Genomic DNA, 22,525 nt, shown 5'->3' on the forward strand with positions numbered 1-22,525 from the left:
CAGCACACGCGGAGCAGGAAAAACTGACACACACACAGGCGCAGAGGAGAAGCTGGGAAAACTGGAAGAGCGATGGCAACGCACACGAGTAAACAATGGCGAACTGGCGAACGAGCAGATGGTTAGGGCCGGGCCAGAATGAAATGGGCGAGGTGGAAAACACTCCCCAATGAAATAGTTTATGGTAAACCGCAATGCGAAAAATGTCACCTCCCAGCAAAAATGAGCGGGTAGCGGGGAAATGTGGAGCTGTGGAGATGGCAGCAGGAACTGAAACAGAAATGGACCCAAGATGGAGTGGCGCGGCGCATCCAACTGGCTAAACAAGTGCGGAAGTTGTTTGCGTTTGCCGCTGGCAAAGGCCAAGCGGAAGCGGCCTATTGGGCAATGGCAGTGACGGCATTCGACTGTCGCCACAAGGCGGAAATGAGCCAACTTGGCTGCCACATGGGGCGCAAAAGACGCCGGCTGACAATATCCGAGTGCAAACGTCGAACGGCAAGTCGGAACTCCAATCAGATGAACTTAAAGAACTAGGCTTGCTGACACATAGTTGGAGAAGGCTCAACTCCTTCATTCAAAAATAAATTATGAAATTTTCAAAAATGTATGATATCGATATGTAAATTTGTAATCTGTATTTTTTATTGGTAAATCTATCTAGATTAAAAAATGTGTAACCGTAATCTAAAAATGTACTTTTTAAAACTATATAAACTCAATCTAATTCTCACTAGCTGTCATTTCTGTCATTGTTTTCCAGTCCTTACATTATAATAATTATCGAATCTGGTATTTAAACACTTAAGACCAACCGAATCCTTGAAAACTTAAAAAAAAACTCTCATAAGAGTGACAGACAAATGTTAAACGCACTTTTATTCGGCTTATGCTAAACTATGGACCTAACTAATGTATTACTGCTGTTCAAGGACTTTGGACAGTCCCATTCCCTGAGAAGTGTAGCACCACAACGATTTTCTATATCCACCATATTGCGGTTCTTAAGGACCTCGGAGAGGTGGTTCTGTGAAGGCTTCGTTTCGAGACTCGCAACGCTTGTCATCCGCTTCCGTGGGAACAACGTCCTTGGCGAATTCGAGCACCTTGTCCAGGGGGCACTGGAACTCGCATCCTGGCAGAGTGAGCTTCTGAGCCTGGCCCTTGGGATCGTTGCGGAAGTAGATCTCCACCCAATAGTCGCCGGTCTCCTTGTTTTTGTGCAGCTCAAACAGGATCATCGAGGAGTAGCGAGGCATCTGGCGTTCCCAGATCTTCAGGGCGGAAAGAACGTTCACCACCGTCGAGTCGTGACCAGCGTAGATGAAGAGCTTCCTGCCACTGGGTTTCAGGGTTCCGTTCTTCTTCTGCTGCATCTCATCGAGCATTTTCTTGAGGAAGGGTCCGCCCTTGATCTTCTGCATCTCGGGCGTGTACACGTTGTAGATGTAGCTCTGTTCGGCGAGGAACTGAAGCCTCTCCGGGAAGTATGCGTGCGTCCATTCTGGCAACTCCAGACCCCACTCCTGTTCGGCGAGCAGAGTCAAGTAGAGGGACTGCACGTCCTCAGGTTCCTTAAAGCTCAGACCCGTGTGCTCTTCCAGCTCTTTGAACATCTCCAGATACGGTTCGATTTCCGCTTTCACCTCGGGCAACTCGTAGACCTCGTTGAGGGCCTCAAAATATCGCGGACATGGTTTCCGCACCAACAGAAGCTGAATAAGAGTTAATAAAAGTTAGTGGAATGATATGTAAAAATTCAAGAATTAAATATTTTATAGCAATAGCTTTTAGTATTTAAATATTTAATTTTGGCGTTTTAACTTTCAATGAACTTATAATCAAAATGTGCAGATTAAAAGCCCGAATAAATATTACAAAAACTGCTGTGCTTAAAGCAGCACATAGATTTACTTTATAAACCTACACTTTTTATTCAAGTATTATACATAGATACCCGAATATAGTGAGTCAAAAACCACTAGGTATTTAATCATTGTCAAATAACCAATCGCGTTTTGACCCTCTGCGGAGCTGATTGTATTGATTAATCATCACAGTTATTAAGTATACGCACCGTATCCTCATTGAGTTCCTGGGAGAAGACAGGTATGGGCTGCCAATTAAACCGGCTATTCCACTCCATGTCGGTGCCTTTGGGCGGGAAGAAGGCGGCCAGAACGGTCTGCATGGTCATGTGGGTCCGCGGAACTCCCGTCGCCTGAGCATGGACCGACTGTCGGCGGAAAGGGAGGCGGAGACGATGGCGGAGAAAGCGGAGAAGCAGAACGCAAGGAGCCAGAAGCAGAAACAGAAACAGAACGAGAAGAGAAGAGAAGGAATTGAGTGATGAGCCAAGCGCGCTTGAGCTTTGCAATTTGTAAACGTCCGCACTATCAGGCAGCAACCCCATGGACGTGATGGGGGGAATATGGTTGGGGTACACAGAGAGAAATCAGTTGCATCCAATGGATGATCTTTCTTTTATAAGCGAGTAGAATCTAAACTTTGTTTTAAAAAAATGTACATATTTTGTAAGTATTTTACATTATTGTATAGAATTCACTGATTGATGATATTAAATTTAAATATATAAATTTAATTGTAATGGATGTAAAATCCACATTATACCTATTGTTTTTGCATTCTTGATATAATTCTATCAAATAAAAACGAGCATCAAGACACGTTTTCAACTTGATTGCTTTTTTAATAAATATTTTAGTTGCTATATTTAGAAATTTAATTTGATTTCAAGCTCTCTTTAGATTGTGGTGAATGATTTCTATTCTCTCTTGAGCTCTGAAACTAACCTTCTTTTATAAACAATTTGCAAATCTGTCAAAAATTTCTCTCTGTGCAGGGGTGTAAGGGTTGCGCCTTTTCGGTTCGTTAGTGACTGCTTACTCACATCGGGACTGTAGTTGGGCGCCAGAAATTTGCCATAACGCTTACGCAGCCAAGTACCAATGTTGAACAGCTCGCGTTTGCCATTCTGCAGCGTTGATTTATTGCATGGCATGAGCGGATGGCACGTGAGACAACACCAGAGGACGCGGGAAGTGGGGATCCAAGATGCAGGGAGCCGGGGAGTCCGAGGGGTCCGAGACGGAGATGGAAAGAAGTGTTATAAAATAATAAATGCCTTGCATTTTTGCAATTGCATAAACATATGCATGTGTATATGTTAATGCAGCCGCACCCTCCTCCTCTTCCCGCTTCCGGAAAAACATTTGCATTTCAATTTATTTAAATGCTTTGCCGGGGAATGGGATTCGGGTGCGAGAATGGGGATGCGGATGGGGTTGTGGATGGGGATGACGAGGCAAAAGTTTGCGCTGCACAACTTTTTCTCCACTCACATTTGTTATTTGTCCCCAGCCAAAGGGATAGTAGGTCTCATTTACATAGGGATCCCTGGGATACGTATCCGCCGGCGTTCGTGGTCCATGTCGGAATACCTGAAGTTTGGCAATTACACTTTTTATTAGTAAACGAATTCACCACATGCTAATACCAACATATATATACATGTATTACATTATCAAGCGATCGACGAGCAGAACGACTTTAATTAGCTGACGGCTCTGAGAAACTTATCACGTGAATCAAAGACTCTGTAGTTCATGAGAACGCAGATTTCAGCGGAAGTATTTTCTGTTTGATTGCTCTAGCTCTCGTGTTGATAAGAAGGCGCCCCACTTGAAGGTCAGATCTCCGAGATCTGGATCGGACTATCTGTATAGCTACTATATGTATGTGGGTTTCTAGTTAATCAATCGCGGATGAGCGGAGCTCAAACAAAAATCAAAAGTGCGTCGCAGCTTTATTTTATAATATTTTACGACTGACTGCGGACTGGTTTTTGGCCAAAAAGTAATTTGGGAAGCCTGTTTTTGTTTGGTTTTGGTTTGTTTTGATTGCTGTTTTGTAATTAATTTTTTTTGTGGGTCTTCGAAAGACGAATGAGTTAGCAGAGTGTATAATCGAGTTAATTAAAGTGAGAGTTATTTTGGAAGAACTGATAATTTATGCGAGTTTTGTTGCTTTTATTCAGGTTTATTTAAAAAAAATTAGCTGACTTGTTAATTAAGACGCATAATGACGAGGCGAATAAGCATTCCACAAGTAATTCGTTTTATATTTCTATACTTTTGATATTTAAATTATATATACTTCTATTTATTTTTAACCCCTATTATTCTAAGCCTCTGATCATTTTAATGTAACTTAAAATAATTGGCAATCTAATTGGGCATCACAAATAATAAATTATCTATAATACAGCACAATTATTTATGAGGTTTTATAATTGGTTTCGCTGAGGTTTCTATCGCCACTAGCTTTTTAGTACAAACTTTTACGTACAAACCTACAAGCTACAAATCCGAAAGATACATTTACGCTTGACTTCGTGCGAATGTTCTTCGCAGAGTGTATCTCTCGGCTGTTATATGTACAAAGTATCTGAATGAATTCAGTCAGATAAATGACTAAACAGCTGATAGCTGTATAGTAGAAGGAAAAAGGGGTAAGCCTGTGATATCTTTATGTCTGTGATATCTTTAACGAACAAGTTCACTTTCCGTACTGATTATCACGATATATAAATAACCGGACTAAGTCTTATCTGCTGACGGAAAACTAAACTATAGTACTATTGCTTACACACGACTACAAAAAAATGTGCCAGCGCCTGCACTTTCGCTTAACGCGATTATAAACAAATGCTTTATCAACAAAATGCTGGTTTTTACTGCCCACGTAAATGTCAATGCCAGAATTTCTCAATGCGGTAAACAAAATTTAAGAGTGACAACAATAATTTGTGTTATCAGCTGAAATTGTGTGGCAAAGATGATGCCGTCGTTGAATTACTCAGAGTGGAATTAATTGGTGTGGAAAGGTTTACTACGATATATTTTATAAGCACTATAAAAAGATATGTGCCTTATGCTTTTTATTATCGTAGACCTAATAAACTCTACCTCAAGTGTTAGATACCCTGTTAAATCTAGAGGGGCAGGGTAACTATAATCTACTCTACTGTTACTTACATTCAATTTAATAGTTAGTTCCTATAGCTGGCGATTATCGATCTCACTTACCACATGCAGCAGCTCGAGCGTGGATTTATCAGCGCCGGGATCGTAGAGCTTGGCCGTCGACTCGACCGCCGAGTGAGCGACGCACCAGATTATGACCGCCGATGCAATTAGTCCGCCCGTCATCGCGAGACAATGCCGTCGGGTGAAATGCGAACGCGGCATTTTGTTGGCCGGGCTTTATAGGCGTAGAATTGCCAGGGGATCGGATCTGCGATTCTCCGAGTCACTGAGCCAACGAATCTCCGTATTTGAACTTTGGGCTGGTTCTGGTTTCGCCGGCTTCGGATTTGGTTGTTGGTAGTCGCGTTGGTCTCGAGACAGATCGAAGACTAACTCGTTGAGATCGCTCTTGGCTTTGACTTTTTGTTAATTTTTTTCGACAGGTTTGCGGGTGGTGAACGGGTTTTGTGTCCCCACTAATTACTCTGGTTTCTCCGAGTGTAGGGCCAGCACTATCTTCTGTTTGCCGTGGACTAAATACTATGCGATACTAGGCATTGGGGCTTTGGCATTCGACTTTTCCGAGGGTCGCACGCGACTGTCTTTGTGTACTATCGTCGGCCAGACTGCGGGAAATATCATTGCAGAAGTCGAAATGGCATGAGTTTGGCTCTTTTATCGTTCCATTATCGCCGAAATGCTTTCGTCACCGTCGCTCTTGTTACTTCTATTATTCCATTTGCTACTTGCTATTGTATGTGGCCGGCGGTCTTTTGTACGAATATATGTATATACATATGTTTGGTTTGACCGCGCTGAAAAACCAGACACCGACGCAACGCTGCAGCGATTGAGGCGTTTTAAAACGCGGTCGCGACTTTTAATTTATATGAACTTTGGGATTCGCTTCGTTTACTTATTTTTTGCTGCTTAGCGCCGCCGCCAACTCGAAATACCAACGAATTTGTCATCGAAACTGCGTGTGTAAATACTTTGGATATAAATCGATTAGCTTCTGGATCCGGCAATATGTTAATTTCGCATTATCCATTCTCGTTGCTTAATTGCCGGAATTATATATGGGCTTTGGTTGGGGCTTGGCTGAAACAAACTGATTTACGGCTTGGAAAACTGGAAGTTTTTGAAAAACAATGTCCATCTGGTATAATTACATACTGCCCTTTTGTTTGAGTTTTTTGTGCTTTTTTGTGAGTTACTTCCGATTCAAGTGAGTGGAGCTTCGAATGCCAACTGTTTGAATTTTAATGAGAGCGAATAAACTTTATATGATGGATGTGCGGACTTCACGGAGAGGGTAGATTAAGATGTTCGAGATAAATGTGTTAATTATCCAGAGAAGTATTATTACAGTCATTACACTCATGCTGGTCATGAAGGCTCACTTAAATTAATTAAATAAAATCTTTAAATAACTCTCTGAGGTGTTATCATTCCCAAATATGCTACTTGGAAATATTAATTTACATCAAAATGTAAAAATTTTTAAATTGTTTATAGCGAGTTACTTTAAATGGAAACCAAATGTGCAAATGTTGTTTGAGTACACATTTGACTTAAGAACTCTTAGAATATCCGTAGCCTAAAAGTATGCACTGTCTAAACTATTATGCTTAAGTAATAAACAAAAAGTAAATACATTAATTTAATAACGTAAAAAAACATAGTGCTACTTTAACGAGTATAGAAAGATAATTTTATTATGATTTATCAAGCAAAAAACAAATAAAACAGCGAACGTTTTTAAAATTAAAGTCAGAACTTTTTATAGTTTAATAAATATTTATTTTATAGCCAAATGCTTAAATTATTAACTCTATGATCTGCCTCCTAACTTCGAGTGTCATTATAAAACTAGTTGCACTCACACTTCCAAAGTTAATTAGTTAATGATACATCCCAAACATGCCAATCATCCAAACACTGAAATTAAGTTACACGAAGCAGTTACACAATTACATATATTCATTTAGTAAGTAACATTAATACTGCATACTGGATCATTAATCATGATTAATCAGCATTCTAGTGATAGCTTATCTTAGCGCCGCCTTGAGTTCCCTTCGCTTTGCACAACTCCGCATAGGGAGCATCGGGAATGATGTCCTTGGTGAGTTCCAATAACTGGCCAATGGGACACTGTTTCTCGCAGCCCGGAATCTGCAGCTGCTGAGGCTCCTTGTGGGGATCATTTTGGAAGTAGACTTGAAGGAAATACTCCCCAGTTTGCGGGTTTTGATGCAGCTCAAAGGCAATCAGCGCCGAGAAGCGGGGCATCTGAGCCTCCCAAACATTCAAGGCGGACAGCACATTTGTGATGGTCCAATCGTGTCCGCAGGAAAGGAACATCTTGCGATTGGCTGGCTTCAATGCTCCGGAGATCCTGTCCTGCATTTGCTTCAACAGCAGCTCCACGAAGAAGCCGCCTTTCATTTTGCGCTGCTCGGTCGTGTAGGCATCGTAGACATATGACTTTTCAGCCAAGGGAAGCATCTTCTCCGGAAAGTAGTCCTTGGTCCACGAGGGCAGCTGCAGACCGAAAGTCTGTTCACAGAGCAAGGTGATGAACACATTGGTGACATCGTGGGCATGGGTAATATTGACTCCAGTGTGAGTGGTCAGTTCGCGTAGCAAATCGGAGTTCTCGGCATGCAGCTTTTTGACCTCGGGTAGGTCTATCACCTCCATAACAGTCTCATCGTATCGGGGGCAGGGTGCCTTCATTCTAATGTGCTGGAAATTAAAATAGAAAATGTATAAATAATACAGCTCTAATTAAGTTGAAGCGCTGCTGCTCTTACCACGTCAGTTTCCTCTGGTTCCATCACAATGGGAATGGGCTGCCAGTTGAGCAGCTGGTTCCACTCCATGGGAGTGTTCTCCGGCGGAAAGAGTCCGGCGAGGACCATTTGCATAGACATCAAGGTGCGCGGCGACTCCGAAGATTGGGCACGGATCGCCTGAAATAGAAACACTCCGATTATAATTACAACTCAGTGGGATGGCTCATCTTATCGTACGTCGGGCTGATAATACGCCGGGAGGAAATCTTTATAGCGCTGCCGCAGTTGCTTGCCTATTTTATACAGCTCCACTTTAGCACCCTGTAAAATTAAAATCTCATCTTAGCTTCGATAATAGTCTTGTTTATGTTTGATAAGTACTAACATTGGTGAGCGCCCCCCATCCGAAGGGTTCGTAGGTTTCGTTCCTATACGGATCGTTGGGATAAGTGCTCACTGGAGTTCGAGGTCCATGACGAAAAAGCTGTGGAAAATAAAAATGAGATACATATTTATGACTGTACACAATCCCATTGATTTTGATGGCCTGACGTACTTTTATGAATTAAGTACGTATTTCACATGTTTTTAATTAATTAATGTATGACAAATATTCGGCAAGTAACTTCTGAGTACTTATATGGAAATATGCGAGTCAAAAATTCTGATCAAGTTTCAATATGTAGGAGCAAAAGTTAATTTACACAAGGAGATTTATATTTAATTTGCACATTTTTAAAGATTTTCCGAAGTCAATTAAAATTTCACCAGGTGCTGTGTTTGTAATAAATCTCGACTCCCAGCTGATTTCAATAAATAAATATTTATGCATTAACTTGATCTTTACTTAACTCAACTCATATTGAGCACAAATTATGCAAATCAATATGGGAATATAAAATAATTAAGCGATCGTAAAGCTTAAGTTTCATTAAACCGGTTTTAGGTCTTGGAACTGTATGCAATATTACGTATACGCCACTCAAACAGCAAACTGGCTTAGAAACTGTGGCCAGTAGTTGGCTAAAAGAGAATTGTAGCGACTTCTCATTGGAAAACCCAGGTAAGCCGTGGTTTACTTAAGAGAAGGCTTTATTCCAATTAATTTCGCACCATTATAACACTTGTCACTACACGTTAACGGCTCTGATTAAAAGGTATGACACATTTGGATAATTTTATGGTCTGCTGACTTGCATAGTTGCCAAATTTTTAACGAGCCCTAATTCGGCATGAGTTCATTTTTGGAAAAAGCCATATTTTGGGCCAATTATTTCGCTTTCCTTAGCGTTCGCCACTCACTCACCACGTGAACCAACTTCAGGGTTGAGTTGCTAACACTGTCCTTCGGCTGGCTTATTTCCGCTGAGTTTTGGGACGACGCATCCCCAGGACCCTCCGTGACTTCCTGCGGCACTTCAATCTCCATGACGCCGCCGCGGGCGATCAGAACACAGCTCACGGCGAGCAGCAGACCGAGAAACTTTCGCATTTTCGCGAACTAAAATTAGCGGATCGTTAGGAATTAAGTGGACCGGCTTGCTTGCGGCTTGTGCGTCGAGTGAGTGCATCAATAGAAGCGCGGACCGCTTTTAAGTCTCGATTATGTGGTCGCCACACTCATACACATACACAGCCACACATCTCACAGCGCCGAAGAGCGAGCTGCCCAATCAGCGAAGTCATCAGCTACAATAGCAAACAGTTCACAAACAGCACGTCTAATTAGTTTCACACGAAAATGATTTCCCCCACGAAGAATTAACTCAATGACCTGTATTTTTTGGGGATTTTTATTGTACTACACTTTTTTTAATATAATTTTTTTATTCTTGCACCGCTCACTCCCCGCCGACGCCTTTGTAATACTGAGTGCGCAAATTCGCTTTGGCAATCGCTTTTCGCTAGCGACCATTCTGATCGATTACGCGCGGCGGTGGCTCCACGAAGTTCGGGTCATGTGGCCGGCATCTCTGCTCCGCCGGCTCCGTGGGCAGCACATCGGCACTCAGCTTGATGAGGCGGTCCAGTGGACACCGGCGGTCGCAGTCTTTCAGCTGCAGCTGCTCAAGACAGCCGTCCTCGTGGTTGCGGAGGAAGATCTGGGAAAATTGGGAATCAAATATTATAGATACTAACGCATTTCAACATAGTTATATTATACATTTATATTATATTTGGAAATTTAAAATCACTTCACTTGTACTATCTATTAACGGGTGAACTAGGCAGATCTAAGTTCGCCTTATCCAGCTCTAGCTTACTTTGATAGGCACCAACTTATATTTCTAATTATCTCGCATAATTTAAAGTATAAAATATAATTAAAGATAATAATCGTGAGATTCTTCAGAACGGCGATTCCAATGAAAACCTTGAGATATTTCCAACTAGCTGTTAAACCGAATACGATGACCAAGCTTTTAGATTCCCTATCTTCTACAGGTTTCCTTACCTCCACATAGTACTCTCCGGTTTCCTTGTCCCTATGCGTCTCGAAAATGGCCATCACCGCGAACCGTGGCATCTGGCGCTTCCACACGCCCAAGGCCATCAGGATATTGCCGACGGTCCAGTCGTGGCCGGTGTATATGAACATACCGCGATCCTTGGGCTTCAGGCTGCCCGCTCTCTTGGCGACCATCTCCTTGTACATCCTCTTCAGAAACGGTCCGCCCTTGATCTTCTGCATCTCGGGGGTGTATGCATTGTAGACGTAGCTCTGCTCGGCCAGAAACTGCATGCGATCGGGGAAGTAGTCCTTGGCCCAGTCGGGCAACTTGTAGCCGAATTCCTGTTCGGCCAGGAGAGTTATGTATAGGGAATTGATATCCTCGGCACTCTGGATCGCCTTTCCAGTCAGATTTGTCAGCTCGCGGAACATTTGCTCGTAGGGTTCGGTTTCAGCGATGACTTCCGGTCTCTTAAAGACCTCCTCCAGGGCTTCAAAGTAGCGGGGACAGGGAGTGCGCACCAGCAGGAGCTAAATCACACATTTAATTTAATTTATACGCAACTGGCAGATGAATACCCACCGAGTCCTCATCCAGGGGCTCCGACACAATTGGGATGGGCTGCCAGTTGAGGTGCTTATTCCACTCCATGGGGGTTCCCCGCGGCTCAAACATGCTGGCCAGTGTTGTTTGCAAGGACATCATGGCCCTCGGAGAGGCAGTGGCTTGGGCATGCAGGCGCTGCGAAAGCGAAATCATTTTAAATACGGAATCAAGAGGTACTCGAAAAACTTACATCCGGTCTGTAATAGGGACCCATGAACTCGCCGTATCGCCGATTTAGCCAGCGACCCATTTCGAAGAGCTCCCGTTTTCCTGACTGCAAGTTAGGTAAATAGTTTAAGCACATTAGTATTACTAATTAAGATTTAGAAATGTCTTCTTAAATTGACGTGCCAAATAATCCTTTTAAAATGACCTAATGATAGTATACTATTTTTGGCATTGATAAGTAAAAGAACTGAGAAAACATACATTTCTATCTTTCTTTTACTTTTCTTCGAATCGGTTTTTTTTTAACTGTCGCATATCGGAAGTGATATATTTCAGAAGGAAATATGTTGACTCATATATAACTTTTATACAAATTGAAAAATGACAAAAATTAAAGTAAATATGCATAAATAAACAACTTATGATGAACAAAAATGAAACTACTCTTTCCTTTTTAAAATTTGTTTTTGTTGTCCGATATTTATCAAATTTAAACCGAAATTATATATGCCAATAAAAATATACAAACAATTAAAGTACATTTTTGGATTATTAAAAGAAGACGACTTTTGGAAGAAACTTTAAAACTGAGAGACTGAACTATGGCTATATCGACACTCAGAAAGAGAACAATAAGTGGAGACTTAAAAGTTTTGAAGATATTTTGAAAGGTGTAAAAACAGTAAGCAACAATACTTTTTCCCAGCCTTATATTAGTAAATGTTTTATATGACATGGTTAAGTGGCATAACTTCCTTTCAATGATATTTTGCTGAGAACACTAAACTGATCCACTCACGTTAGTCACATGTCCCCATCCCGTTGGCTTGAAGCCGTCGTTTAAGTAGGGATCCTTGGGATAAGTGTCCACTGGGGTGCGGATGCCATGTCTGAACACAATGTGCACCAGCTCCAAGGTGGAGTGCGTGGTGTTGGGACGCGTCTTGAAGCACTTCGCTCTGGACGCCTCCTTCCAGTCGAGGTCCTTCGAGGACACGCCGCTGTTGAGCACACCGATCACAATCACAAGGCCCAGAAGGCCAGCTCCCAAGCCGAACATGGTGAGCATCTGTTTGCGCGTCCACCGAGCGAATATCATTTTGGTGCCTGATTCCCTTTTATAACGATCAACAACAAAGCCGGAAGAGTCGATGTCGAATCCCGCGAAAACGAGATTTGGGTAATATGTATTGATTTTTGCCGCTCGCTTTGTTAATTTGCTTGTTTAATTGCAATGTTTAATTGCTGCCAGACTTTTGTTGTTTATGCGAATTTTTGGGGCGAGCTGCAAGGCGCGTGCAACTCACAGCGCGTCTGAAACTACAATAAAGCGTTGACAACTCGATACGGAGAACTTAAAAGAGAGATAAATCAACGCTCGTCTATTCGGCTTTTGTTGCGTCAAGTGTCAAGTTGTTGTGATCGCTGGTTGCTTGTTGCTGGCCACTTTCCACCGAACTCGGCTTCGAGCCGAGCTTACAAGCCAGGCCTTCCAAGCTGAAACAAAAAAATGGAAAAAAATCGAAAAAAATCCCAGCTAATTGGGCGTTTCTCATTGAACCAGGCAATTACGTATACGACATGTGCGACCATTTGCGGAACGCAGTAGCACGGGCCCACAAAAAACAGTTCCAACATCCCATTTTGGGTCTATTTTTAGCACCGTACCGCCCACTGTCTTCCAGTTCGAAATTTTCTTGGCAGCTCGCATGGTCATTATCCCCCACTTTGGGTGATTCAGTTCCTGGCCACTATTCAAAGTGGTTCGCTATCTCCTGACTCATGACTGGGTAAGTTTGTTTACTGGCGACTTTTATGCAGTATTCGGGGCATCCCCAACACTATAACGGTATGAGTGCACTAAAGAAATAGTTATTCAAAACTAGTTTGCAGTCGAAAATGGGTTTCTACACAAATCTGCAATGAACTCTGCTGGTTTAAAAGTGATAAAAAACATTGACATGCTGATAAAATTCACCTATGACTACGGTTTAATTAAATAAAATCTCGGCCAAGATTGCTGCAGCTCGTGCTATTTGAGGGTATATGGCTAAAGGTCTGACATAAAGCGATTTGAACTGAGGTAGGTTAGTAATCAAAGAGGCGTGTCAACTGTGTGAGGCTGTAACAATTTAAATAAGTTTTATAAACTAACTTAGCTTGCATAACTGGGACACGGTGAATAAGTGGATTAGGGTTCGTGGCCCTTTTATCTTAATTTTATATCTAAATTTATTCTAACATTAGAGAGTTATTAAAGTCTAAATCTCGAACCGAAAGATACAACAAGTAATAAAATCGTGGTACATGTGTGTGTGCTTTAGCTGCACTAATTATTTGCCTTGTCTCACTTTGTTGACACTTGGTCTGTTGGGAGATAATAATTTTAAGTTGCGTATTCGCAATTTCGTCGTGTTTGAACAACTTGCTGGGTTGGCTTTTTGTTTTCCGCACGACTGTCAGAAATTGGCAAATAAATGCTGAGCTGAGGTCTCTATTTCGCTCTCTGTCTGTTTGTTTGTTTGTTTTGTGTTCGTTTGGTGTCAGATTCGCCTTATTTTGTTTGCCCGAGAGCTAATTACCGGACCGGACTGGCCAAGTCCGTTGTCAGAAGTCCAAGTTTGGCATGTGGCTGGCTAATTGTTGTCAAAATGAATTTTATGGCTAATTAATGACGGCGTCGCCGATTAACCGTTAACTGTGCCTTTGCCAACTTCCGAACTATGCAATTACCTGAAAAAAAAAACAAAAAAATAATGTATTAAATCAATGAGTGCGCTGCGTGCTGCAATTTCGTAATTGCCTATGACTTTTGCACATGAGTCTTGAACTTTCGTCTAGTTTTCGAGTTCATGTTGTTTTTTCTTTTGATCTGAGTCAAAATTAGAATCAATCAGTCGGACATACACATGGAATAATAACAACTATGACTGGGAGCAACGCAATCGACATTTGAATTGCATCAGCTGACAAAGCGATTAACATTTTTTCAGACGAATAGTGAAAATAAACGGCCTTGCTGGCGAACTGTGAAAGTAAAGTAAATTCGGATTAGTTCGTATTCAGTAAAAAAACAAAAGGTTGATACCAATAGTAATCAAAGTTCTGGTAATCTGGCTCTGAATTTTACTCTGCATTTTGAATTCACTTCGCGTCACAGATTTTGACACTCATTGTGTTTGTTTTGAATGTTTGGAAATGTGCTTCTTTAAAATGATAAGGAATTATTCAATTATGTTTACTTTTAGAATCGAAAATATTGTGTAACACTGTGCGAAAATTGTGTTCTTATCACACAAAAGGAAATTCCCCACAAAAGTATTAATCTTGAATCAAATAAAAATTCGCATTAAAGTGATTCAGACAAAATTCCGCAATGTGAAAATGTTTATTATAAATATCAGATTTATATTTTCTTGAAATTTTACAATCTCATTCCTTTGCTCATGCTCTCAATATTCTTCGTTGAAATTTTCGTTATGAACTGAACCTATAAGCTCGGTGGTAGTTTTTATCATTAACTTAATTTTTCAGGAAAATACTAGTTTGGAATTATCGCATGCGTAAAATGTTGTTTTTTCTATTTGCTACGTTTCATTTTGATCAATTTAACTGATAGTCCATGCTGATTATTTATTTATTTTCGAGCACTTTTTAATATTCCTATTCTGTTTTTTTTCGGCACGTGTGTGCTGCATTTGGAATTTATATTCAGATTGTTGAATAGCTCTCCTAAGCCTATTTGCTAATGACTTTCACTGAAATTTATGGTCGCTGCGCCAATGCAGCAGAGCCAAAACGAAGAAGCCGGAACCGGAAACGGGAAATATTTTCAAATAATATATTTCTGGCTGGTCAGAGAGGTGGGCGGTGGGTGGTGTTCGCTGGGTGTTTGGAGTTGGTAGGAGCACGTGCTAAGTTGGCCATAAAACGTGCATTAGACAAACAGCAAGAATGGGAAGCGCTTTTGGCGCAAAAGCGTCTTCAGGCTCTGGAATCCATCCACACACACACATTAATATTTATCAGGGCCGCAATTACGATTACCGACATCCCGGACAAACTATCCAAAGCGGAGGGGTAATGAAAACGTGGCGTGGACGAGGAGCCCGGGGGAAATCTGAGGAATTCCGCCAAATTGTCCGACAAAACGTTGCCGCGAATGCCTGGGCTAAATTTATTGATTCCGACGCATTGAAAATAGTTCTCGGTGGGGCAATTTCGAAGATTTGTACGACAAATTTTTTCTCGACGCTCCTCGACTTCGGTGTTCTTTTTTACATTTTCGCTGAAATGGCTGAAAATTTCTAACTGACGGGCATAAAAATTCGAACACGCGTAGTTAAGCCCGCACACACACGCCCCAATCGGACCCCCCAAAAAAGGGGGCGTGCCCGGGTCTATTCAATGAGACAAAGGGCGCCGGACCCGCGCGGTCTGCGTTCGGGGATTACGTCTGGACCGCGTTTTTTGGCAACAATTTCGAAAGCGGGACCTGGGGACGCATCGCAATGGGGTGGAGAAACAGGGTGGGGTGGGGAAAAGCCGGAAAACGGGTGGAAAATCAGGGGGCGGCAGTGGGCAACGGGCACTCTGTGTTGTCGCCTAAACGATAAAGCAATGACAAAAGTCAGCGGCGATTAAAGTTCAATTGGTGTGACCTGCCAATTGGCATAAAGGAAAAGATTTCAAATAGCCGCCAAGTTGGCAAAATGTTGGCCTCGCGGAAAGTTTCCGGGGAAAATGTCGGGGAAATACGGTCGCGAAATGAAAAGTGGAGGCTATGAAAAGGGCGCGCATAAAGGATTGCTGTACAGATATCGCAGGGTTCTGTTGAGTAAACAAGACACATTCTTGTTGAATAAATGGGTGAATAAATTCAATACATGCATTTAAGTGCCCAAATATTATTTGCTTGAATCACAAGCACTTTTTTATTGAAACTATCTTACATTACATTACATTGCTCATATTTCCTCTACAAACTTACGTCTTTGTAAAAAGTAAAGACAGAGAATATGATTTAGTATGAATGAATACATTCAATCTGATTAAATTCCCCAGAGCTGAGTTCAAGTTTTGACCATTGAATATATGTGAAAGACACGCCTTTAATGCCCGCCTGATTATCGTATATTAATGAGTTTATTTAACTTTTTCGATGCGATTGATGGCCTACGGGTGGTGGATTGGCACACGGTGGGCGTGGCTGGCCTAAGGGGGGTTAAGGCCTGGTTAAATGCGCTCATCTCATGCACGGCGGCTGTTTGTGAAGCTTTTCACAGCAAATTACAACAAATTATACACATAATTACGCTTTAATGCTTGGCCTGCCCACGCCCCCCGTTTCCTGCTAACGAGACCCGCCCCTGCCACGCCCCCGCCTCCTCGCCCACCGCCCCTCTTCTTGTCGTGCAACGCATCAATGCAAAGTAAAATTGTGTGTAAAAAATGTGATAATTAACTTAAGTCCTTTGAGAATTCGCGTGGTTTCAGGGGAGAGGTTGTGCCCTCACTCACACACGTGCAAATGGCGAGCACATGAATGTCTGTATTTTGGTTGTTTGTTTGTGCACATAAAACCATTGTCAGTTAATTATGTAAAATGTCATACATACAACTCGTGGGTGTATGTGTTCACATTATGCGGTCGAAAAGGAAAAATGTTGCCACAAAGACTTGCTTTCACTTCAAAAACACACACACACACACTCGTAGCTGAGGAACACCCACATATTTATGTACATGTGCATATTTGCATTTAGATGTGTGTGTGTTGCGACCGGAAGTCTAATTGTGGATTCCTTGTAAATCCATCCTTGGGGTATATCGAATTTCTAATGGCAGTAACTTGGGAAGCCCGACTGATTACATAAATAGTAAGATTTATACGCAACATCGACCAAATATTCAACCAAATATTTAAATTATTTAAATATTTATATCCCAACTGAGAATAGGAATTCTTTTTTTAAATATATATATTTAAAGCTTAATATGTGTAAATTGATTATAATATCTAGTGGGTATAAAGAACTGTTTTTCGGAAGACAGCGCGTTGCATGCCCCCGTGGATGTTTTTCCTCTTAACGTGTACATTACAATGTTTGTTGATGGTATCCTTGATTTGTTTTCCACTTGCCGCTCAACACCAGTGAAATTAACACCAGCGTAGAGTGCATATGACTGGTTTGTTTTGCGAAGCAACAACTTGGACTTCTGTGCTGGGAAATTCCTGCGGCTTCATTAATTTAAATTATGTTTACCCACAGGCACACCGACACACAAACACCCACACATGCCCAGGTGTTTTATGGAATTACTCCCAGCTTCCGTGGTTCGCTTTCATTTCATTTTTGGCATTCAAGGCTCCGGCAGCCCTGCGACTGTTCTTCATTTGCCTTGTTAATGAGCGCCTCACAATGCATACAATTAAAGACGGCAACAATAGCGGTCTTTTTTGGGGGGTTGAGGGTTGGCAAGGGGGGGAGACCAGGGGGCAGATCCTGTCGGTGGCAATTAGATGTCCTCGTTAGGCAGAGGTTGACTTCCTGTTATCCTGTCGGGCTGCCATGCGTGACGACAGTTGAGCTGCGCCTCACATCTGATAATCCTTTGTAAATAATACATTAAATACTCCGGTGGCAATGGTTTTTTGGACTATTCCGGTAATGCCGAGGCATCCCCTGCCCCGAAATCTCAAACCCACTTAATTCAATTTGCATAAAAGTGCCTGGTCGTTTTATTAACCCACTAAACGTAATCTAGTGCCCGGAGTGCACGCTTCAATTGCCCCGCTGATGTAGTGCCGCTTAAGGACGAAACTCTCCTCCTGCTCCTTGGGCCTTGCCAATTTCTTGGTCCTTGTATCCCTGGAGAGTCCTGCGAGACCCTGCCCACCAATTATCGGCGCACCGCCCCCCGCAGCGGCGCAGCTTTTGTTGATTCCGCCCGATGACCTTGCGCCTAGTCAAGCGTTAAGTGGGCCATTTTGGCGAGCTGCTTTGTGGAATTTCCCTTTTGATTGCAGCTACCTGGCCAAATAATATTTTCACCGACGGGGATTCATGCCAAAAAAAACGCGGAGAAATGGGTCAGATCTTTGAGGCTGACTAAGCCGAAACACTTAATGGTACTTATAAATACAAATTAAGGGGATAAAAATCAGGTTGATGGGGGGTCTGCCATTTAGGCATTATAAGCATTGAAATGCAAAGAGTATTTGTGGCATAAGCGAATAAAATCAAAATATAAGTACGCAAGTTAATTTATTTAGTTTTGTATTGCATCATTACTTTGCAATTAAAAAGTACACCTTCTTTATAGATGAAAAGCATGCTAAGGCGCATAAATGCTTTTCCAATTTAAAAACCAATATAAATTCTTAGAAAGTTAATAAATAAAATCAGAAAATCCTAATACTACCCCATATGTTGAGGTACCCCGCTCCATGCTCCCCGATTAGCGTTTTCCCATTAGCAAAAGTTTTCCTTTGTCTTCGGCCAACATCTGTTAGGCCTATAATTAAACCATTTTTAATGGCCATCAAGGATGACCTTCAAGCCAAATCCTCGTCGGACACAGTGCATAAATATATATGTACTTTTGGGTTAATTGCGGAAAATAATCATATTTTTTCGACTGCCGAGCCAAGTGGCAGGGGAGTTGCGGAACGGCCGCTGACCAGCAGGTCCACTTTGACCTGGTTTTGTTATCATAAAATGCCACAGACGCCACCGCCAACGCCACATGTGTGTGTATATCTATGTGGAAAGTTTCGGCACATTAAATGAAATTTAATTCCCGCCGTCATAAGCAGCCAGGACAAGTCAGGACAGCAGCTGGACAGGCCAAAGTACCACGCATCCGGAGCAGGGGAGAGGTCGCCGGAGTCCAGGGTAACCGCCGAAAACTGTAGCCAATGTTTCTGGTGCTGCTTTGGCAAAGCCTTCTTCTGTCATGTTTGCCCGTACACTGGAAGAAATCTCTAGTCGAAATATTTGAACTCTGTGATACTTTCTAGAAAAGTTAACAGTTGGCAGAGGGAAAAATGTATAATTTAAATCCTATTCCTAATATATGTTACTGGTTCAGGACTTTTTTCCCAGTGCACCCGCATCCTTCTACGCCACATCCATGGCCAGATCCTTCCATCTGCCGCACCTCCTCGCCGCCGCCCCTGCGCTTTGTACGTGTCCTGGGCCTCTGTTTAAATGTTATTTAACGCTGGCCCAGAAGTGTCATGACTGCCTGCCATTGTTGAGTATGTGTGTGTGAGTGTGTGTTTGTGTGTGTATGTGTGTGGGTGTGGCAAACTCATAAAATGCCGCACAGTTGTTGCAAAATTTGTGGCCATTCTTCGCTGCAAAAGCCAAACCAGTCACCCCACAACAGTCCACTTTCCACTGGGCCACGTTTAAAGTGGATCACAAATCCCCCAAAAAAATGTTCGAAATTTCACGCTCATCTGGCTAAATGGTTTTATAGGTTTTGATATTTGCTCATTTGTTGATCCGTTTCGTTCGTTGAATTTCGTATTAATATTGCTGCTGTTGTTGCCATTGTTTTTGCAATTTATGAGGCGGTCAGTTTTGGCCTTTTATACCCAAATTCCACGCTTCGTTATCCTTTGCCTTTTTCTTTTTATTTGTTGGTCCAAACCCAATCATGTAAAGCCTTTTTTGTGTCTGCGTTGGCAAAACGCCGCTCTTGGATTTGATATGTTAATCATATTTTGTGTTTTATATTTTGCGCTTCAACTATTTGATTGCCGACCTCGGCTTTATTAAGATATTTGTCTGCTGGCCAAAAGGGCGTGAAATCCGGGGCAGTCTGCTGCTTCTGTGGGAGGTCCTGGGTTCTGTGGGGTTGGTGTGGTTAGTGGTTGCCTTTCTATGGAAAGGAAAGGCATTCACAAAAGTCTGGCTAGAAGGTGACCAATTAGCGGTGATATGTGTGTTTTATAGAAAAAGGAGAGAGTAAATAGGTGTAACTCAAAGGATTCCCTTTCGATTTCCAGGCATTAATAATAATTGCTCAATCATAAGCACTTTATAAACTTTTCCCCAAGCCCACAAGCGATAAACAACCTTTACCGAGGCAGTCAAATAACAATCCAATTACCCTATTCGTATGAGGATCGAGCACAAAAATTAATGGAATCCTCTGGGGTCACTTTTATGTCCTAATCCTTCGTTTTGATGTCACTTCCCGTTCGCTCGCAGGACGTCTTCAGTTGATGTGACATTTAGGCCAGTTTATGGGCTGACCTCGTTGCCGTTTTGCGAGCCTTTCGTCCTTTCGTCCCACGGGGCGTATGCGCCATATTTCAGAACGCTGCTTGTTGCTCTCGGCCAGCCGGCGGCTCCGTCCGTGGCCATAATCGTGCTCATCATCATCAACTTTCTTCATCTCCATCATCATATTCACAACTTAACGTCCACTTTTCCGTCAAACAGGCCGTAAAGTGGCATTTCCGTTGTCGTTTCGCCTCCCCGCTCGTTCATTCGTTTGCCAGTTGCGGCTTTTTGTATGCAGCATAAAATTAAATTATTTGTTGCATAAGCCTCGCTTCCCCGCCCTCCCACGCCCTTTTCCCCGTTACCCGCTCCCACCGGCGCTCTGGAAAAGCCAACGAGGCATGCAGCAAAGTGCTAAGCCATGAGAAAGTGTGCACTTGAAGCAGCGCTAGCCACCATGATGCACTTTTCCACCGGGCCACGCCTGACCACGCCTACCTCGCGGCAAGGCGGCAGTGATGCCGAAAAATCGAGCGGAGAAAATAATACATAAATTTACGTAAATGCAATGGATGTGCAACAACATAGATATGACATGATTATTATTTACATTGAGATAATATGTTTCACTTATACGCTTCTGCAACTGTAAGTTATCAAATATGTCTAAGCAACAAAATTAAATAAATATAATATAAATTATAGCTTCACTAAAACTAAGAGCTCAAGCTAAAGTCCTTTTAAAAATCTTAAGAAACGTATAAACACAAACATAATTTTAGACAGATTAATAGTTTTCCCACGACTAAGATTTTCCCAATTATTAAAATCACAAAAAAGAAAAACATATTCTTTTCTAATTAAAAAGATGTTGAAGTAATTTTGGAAGAACTCCTCTAAAATTGTGCTATAAGGACCCCCAGAGCCAGCAATAAAATATGAAACCTATGACAGCACTATGGAACTTCGGCAGCCAAGGAAGGTGGAGGCTGGGATCGCCGGGTCACATTATTATACTTTGAGCGGCGCCGAAATCAGGCAAAACTTTCCCGCACACCCTGGACTCCTAAGCCCCGCCTGTCATAACAACGGGGCAGGATGGTCGGCGGAAAACTGAAAACTGAAAGCTGCAGGCGACACAAAGGGGGAAACGGTTTTTCCAGGCGCTGCTCTTTTCCACTCCTCGCCGACACCCCAGCCCAAAACACTCCCTTCGGGATTCATTTTCGTTTCATTCATTTATTCGTCGCTAGCTGCTTTTCATTCATTTTGAACTTTCGACGATTTAATTCGGCTTTCGAGCTGCTTTTCCTTCTTTTCCGTCTCTGTTTCACTTTTTTTCCCCATTCTGAGTCTGGCGAACGCCTTTGGCCAAGCGACAACAAAAAGTTGCAAAAGGGGAAACAGTACTATATTACGAAAAGAATGCAATTGGGATGCACTGCGAGAAACTGGAGATAGCTGACATCGCAGATGATGAGAAATTTCCATATGTTATTACTTTTTTGTAATTGCTGACAAGTAAAGATGGGAGCAAGAAACAAAGGAGTAAAGGAGTTGACTTAAAATTAAATCCTAGTGACTCATGATGAAGGATGTCCAATATTTGAGTAATTTAATCATAAGACGCAAAAATTAAATTATTTTAAAAATGGATTTGATCTATAAAGTACTCTATTCCTCAAAGGAAATATAGGAAAATATAAATATAACCTTTCAATGAAGACAGTTCCTAATGAAATGCAGTAATGATATTTGTACAAGCCTAACGGATAAAACTGATATCTATTTTTTGTTTAATTAGACTTCATACTATTTCTCCTTTACTTTAATAACAAAAATGAAGATGAGAACAAGAGCAGCTTCGTAGTCCATATACCCGATAGAAACAATAAATTTCGGTCCCTGAACCCTTGGCATAAATTTCACGTCTGTGTTTCGGTCTTTGTGTGAGCTTTCCTTTCTGTTTATCGGTTTTTTTTTCGTGTTGACCCCACCTGGCTGCCGACCACGATTGCAATCTCCAGTGCTCATTTGCATTTTTAATGAAACCATATAAAGGCGAAAAATTGGTGGGGAGTGAAGGGGTCCAAGCTGGACGTCGGTATGTGGAGCAGCTGCAAATTATGAGCCAAAGGTCCGGAGAAGGATTTGCCCCTTGCCGCCTTGGCCTTATCCTCCGCACACATGCACCACTAGCTTGGCAAATA

The 22,525-nt window shown here is 42.1% G+C and overlaps 3 protein-coding genes across 3 annotated transcripts; all 3 read right to left on the bottom strand.

The window, feature by feature from the left end:
- Positions 1-623: 623 nt before the first annotated feature.
- On the bottom strand, positions 624-6,282 carry LOC6738688 (venom acid phosphatase Acph-1). Its single transcript, XM_016169248.3, has 5 exons — positions 5,109-6,282; positions 3,363-3,461; positions 2,912-2,995; positions 2,078-2,236; positions 624-1,715 (listed from the first exon to the last, which is right to left on the bottom strand). Exons 1-5 carry the CDS (start codon positions 5,268-5,270, stop codon positions 1,005-1,007), a joined length of 1,215 nt encoding a protein of 404 aa, XP_016032513.1. The 5' UTR covers positions 5,271-6,282; the 3' UTR covers positions 624-1,004.
- Positions 6,283-7,013: 731 nt separating this feature from the next.
- Positions 7,014-9,432, bottom strand: LOC6738689 (venom acid phosphatase Acph-1). The gene is made up of 5 exons (XM_002085455.4): positions 9,156-9,432; positions 8,235-8,333; positions 8,087-8,170; positions 7,868-8,026; positions 7,014-7,799 (listed from the first exon to the last, which is right to left on the bottom strand). Exons 1-5 carry the CDS (start codon positions 9,339-9,341, stop codon positions 7,092-7,094), a joined length of 1,236 nt encoding a protein of 411 aa, XP_002085491.4. The 5' UTR covers positions 9,342-9,432; the 3' UTR covers positions 7,014-7,091.
- A 194-nt stretch (positions 9,433-9,626) lies between these two features.
- Positions 9,627-12,478, bottom strand: LOC123327230 (venom acid phosphatase Acph-1). The gene is made up of 5 exons (XM_044923076.1): positions 11,876-12,478; positions 11,099-11,182; positions 10,885-11,043; positions 10,305-10,832; positions 9,627-9,951 (listed from the first exon to the last, which is right to left on the bottom strand). Exons 1-5 carry the CDS (start codon positions 12,173-12,175, stop codon positions 9,754-9,756), a joined length of 1,269 nt encoding a protein of 422 aa, XP_044779011.1. The 5' UTR covers positions 12,176-12,478; the 3' UTR covers positions 9,627-9,753.
- Positions 12,479-22,525: the final 10,047 nt, after the last annotated feature.

This window comes from Drosophila simulans, chromosome 3L (assembly GCF_016746395.2).
Source record: "Drosophila simulans strain w501 chromosome 3L, Prin_Dsim_3.1, whole genome shotgun sequence".
Lineage (NCBI taxonomy): Eukaryota > Metazoa > Arthropoda > Insecta > Diptera > Drosophilidae > Drosophila > Drosophila simulans.